Here is a 3,531-nt window from a genome sequence, read left to right on the forward strand (position 1 = left end):
GCAAATGCTTAATAACTATGGTATCTCTCAATCCACCTTTCTTATTTATTGTGACAATATAAGTGCTATTGATATTTCCAAGAACCCTGTCCAACATTCAAGAACCAAACATATTGATATAAGTCATCATTTCATTAGAGATCTTATGGAAGGTAAAATTCTTACCTTAACTATTATGCCAACTGAAAAATAGTTAGCTGACATCTTCACTAAAGCCCTAAATAATTGAAGGTACGAAGATCATTGACAGTCTATTGGTCCTTGTGATATGAATTGAATAGGTTGTATAGCCTTGCTTCCAAGAGTTCAACATTTTGTTTTAGTCTATGTGCATGTTTTTGTGTAGACAGTTATCTCGTCAAATAATCTTATAGTGCTCTCTATATGCATCTCTTATATGTCACACATTGTTAGCAAATGAGGAAATCCCTTCATTTTGGCATTCCATGCAATGTCATGTGTAGTGCTTCAAGATCCCCCTCCTTAGGTCATGAATCAAATTCTCTGAAAAATACATGGTGATTCATCAAACTTTCACCTTTATTCAAATGGCCTTGGCATGGTGCCTCACTCAAAGTTCTTCACCAAAGTTAGCTTTTCTTCCAAGGTTTATGCCTTGCCTTTTGCGAGTCTTGTCATTTGTCCATATTATGTAGGAAGTGTTGTTTCTTAAGGTCAATGGATTATTAAAAACTTGATTAACTTTGAAAAAGCTTTTGAGATTAAATGCTTGTTTTTATGATTTCTAGATGGCTGTCACCAATCCTATACCCATACCTTGTCACATCATAGTTGCATCATTAGTAAGTGTTCATCTTTGTATTACTGTCTTTGTATGCCCTTGAAGAGTTGTCTCTTGAGAATTGCATTGCATATTATTTTGTCAAACACTTGTCTTATCAATATCTCTTGGAAGCATGGATATTGAAACTACTTTTTCTTATCCATTTCATGAATTGTGCTTTTGCTATAGTTTATTGGTGCAAATATTCAATTGTTATCTAGATCTTTGTAATCTTAATGTGCTACTTTCGGTTGTTTGGGTACATTTGTTTATGTTTATGCTCAAATTTGTATGTCAATAGACCTCTTCTTTTTCTGTTAAGTCATTCTCCCTCATCAGAAACATGAAGTTATAATTTAGATTTATACGGGAGTGTATTTTCATGAAAAGCATCAATTCTGGAGGAGTTCAATTTTATTGCATGCATCATTTCTGGGAGAGTTAGGTCATTTACCTACTTTTTCTTGTTGCTTCAATTTTCTTGGACATGCTCATACGATATATTGCTAGTTCCTTATCCATTGTACTTTTGTTGTTCTTGCATTGTAATTTGTTGCAAATTTCAAATTGCATGTGATATTCTACCCTGACTTTGTCTTACCATGACAAAATGGGGGAGAAACTTTTCAGTTGTGTTTTAATACCTTGAAAGTTGGTCACCCATAAAAACTTCACTTGTTCTTGTCAGGATTTATTGTTTTGCAAGATCCAATCCTTTGTTCATTTCTTGAGGGTGGGTGAGTGAAATTAGTGCTTGGGGTATTTTATCAAGGAAAGCCAAAGGGAGAGATTATGAATTCTAGACTTTAGGTTTGACTCTCATTGGTAACATTGTAAATGTACCACATGCTCAATCTAACTTTAGGATGTTCTCTGTTTATGGGTTGTGTCTGCTGTGAAGAAATGTACAAGGATGGGACACATCTAACTTCAAAAGGTTTGTTCATGCATATGCATTTCACGTATACATTCCTGCTTCATTCTAACTAGCTTAGTTGTCTAGTCAGGCACATGGATTTCCAACAAGCTAGGCACGCAAATTAAGACTTGCCCACACGGGATGACTAACACCTTTTTGTTGGATACCAACTTTTAGCCGTGGATTTGCCCAGATTGTTTTGTAGTGTGACACGTGTCTCCTGTCCTTACTAGCTGAAATGAAACATCTTTTTTGCTTATATGTTTGGCTAGGGTTTCTTTTCTTGGTTGGGGTTTTCAGATTATATTGTTTAGAGAGAAAAGTTAGAGAAAGATAAAACATTTATGCTTCCACCTTCTTCCTCTTCATTTATGAAACCCTAGGTGCAAAATCTTCTTTCATATATTAAACACCCAATCATTGAAGAATAGTGTTGCATCATATTTGGTTTTGCATTAAATTTGTGGTCAAGTGTTTCTAGTTTCAAATCTTTAAAACTAACCCATTTTAGGATTCTCATGCCATCTCCAACCGATGGCTGGCCAGAGGGCTCGTTTTAGCCCTCTGGCCCCCCAAGATTCTCCAAGATTCTCCAAGATATTAATATTTTAAAGAACAGTACAGGGCCATATTTGCCTCCGTCTCCAACCAAGGGCCAGAGTGCTCGTTTTAGCCCTGCCATAAAAAACCGTCTCCAACCGACGGCCAAATGACCATAGGGCCAAACATAATTTATTATTTAAAAACTACAACTTAAATTCGAATCCAACGGCTAAGTGACGTTAGCTAGCCATTGGTAGCTGACATTATGCTGACGTCAGCTAGCCGTTGGATTTGACTTTTTCTTTTGCTATAAATAGGGTGGATATTGGGCTATAATTCACACAACTTTGAATTCAATCTATTTCAATTCAATCTCTTTCAATTCAATCTTCAATTCAAGTTTGCAATGAATTCCAACTTTGGATCCTCTTCGGATTCCAACTGGGGTCCTCATCCAATTCCAAATTGGAAGCAAAATAGGCGCAAATGAGACGAGAAGATGATGAGTGTGATGAAGAAGTTCAAGTAAGGCGCAACAAACAAAACATAGTAGCAGCCATGGTTGCGGCCATGGTGTGTCAGCCAACTGAGGAACAACCTCAATAGGGTGGCTCTATTGCTGGTCGCTTTTACAAACCACGAAACAGAGCGATGTCGCATGCCAATCTGATTAACAACTACTTCAACCCCAACTCGGTGTACACAGAAGAGGATTTCAGACGTCGCTTCCGGATGAGGTGTCATGTCTTCGAGCGTTTACTTCGTGATGTCCAGCAAATCAATCCATACTTTCAACATAAGCTGGACAGAGCAGGCCGCCCTGGTTTCTCACCTCATCAGAAGGTTAGTGTTGCACTTCGAATGATGACCTATGGCTCCCCAGCTGATTCGATGGATGAAACCCATGGTACGTCTGAGTCTACATGCCTTGATACTTTTCAACAATTCTGTGACACAATTGTTCAGGTTCACAAAGACAAGTACCTCCGCGAGCCAAATTAAGAAGATCTGAATCGGCTCCTTCGCAAAGCTGAAGACCGTGGGTTTCCGAGCATGATAGGATCATTAAATTGCATGCATTAGGATTGGAAGAACTGTCCTACCGGGTGGCAAGGAGGCTTTAGCGGAAGGTCGAGAAAGCCAACTGTTGTGTTAGAAGCGGTTGCTTCATATGACACATGGATTTGGCATGCTTTCTTTAGAGTCCCTGGATCCCAAAATGATATTACAGTTCTTGGGCGTTCACCCCTTTTCAATAACTTGACGGAAGGTAAAGCACCTCAAC

General features: G+C 38.4%; 1 protein-coding gene across 1 annotated transcript; it reads left to right on the plus strand.

Annotated features, from left to right (window-relative positions):
- Positions 1-2,897: 2,897 nt before the first annotated feature.
- On the plus strand, positions 2,898-3,248 carry LOC137737304 (uncharacterized). The gene has a single exon (XM_068476746.1). It carries the CDS (start codon positions 2,898-2,900, stop codon positions 3,246-3,248), a length of 351 nt encoding a protein of 116 aa, XP_068332847.1.
- The last annotated feature ends 283 nt before the right edge of the window (positions 3,249-3,531 follow it).

Source organism: Pyrus communis, chromosome 6, assembly GCF_963583255.1.
Source record: "Pyrus communis chromosome 6, drPyrComm1.1, whole genome shotgun sequence".
NCBI lineage: Eukaryota > Viridiplantae > Streptophyta > Magnoliopsida > Rosales > Rosaceae > Pyrus > Pyrus communis.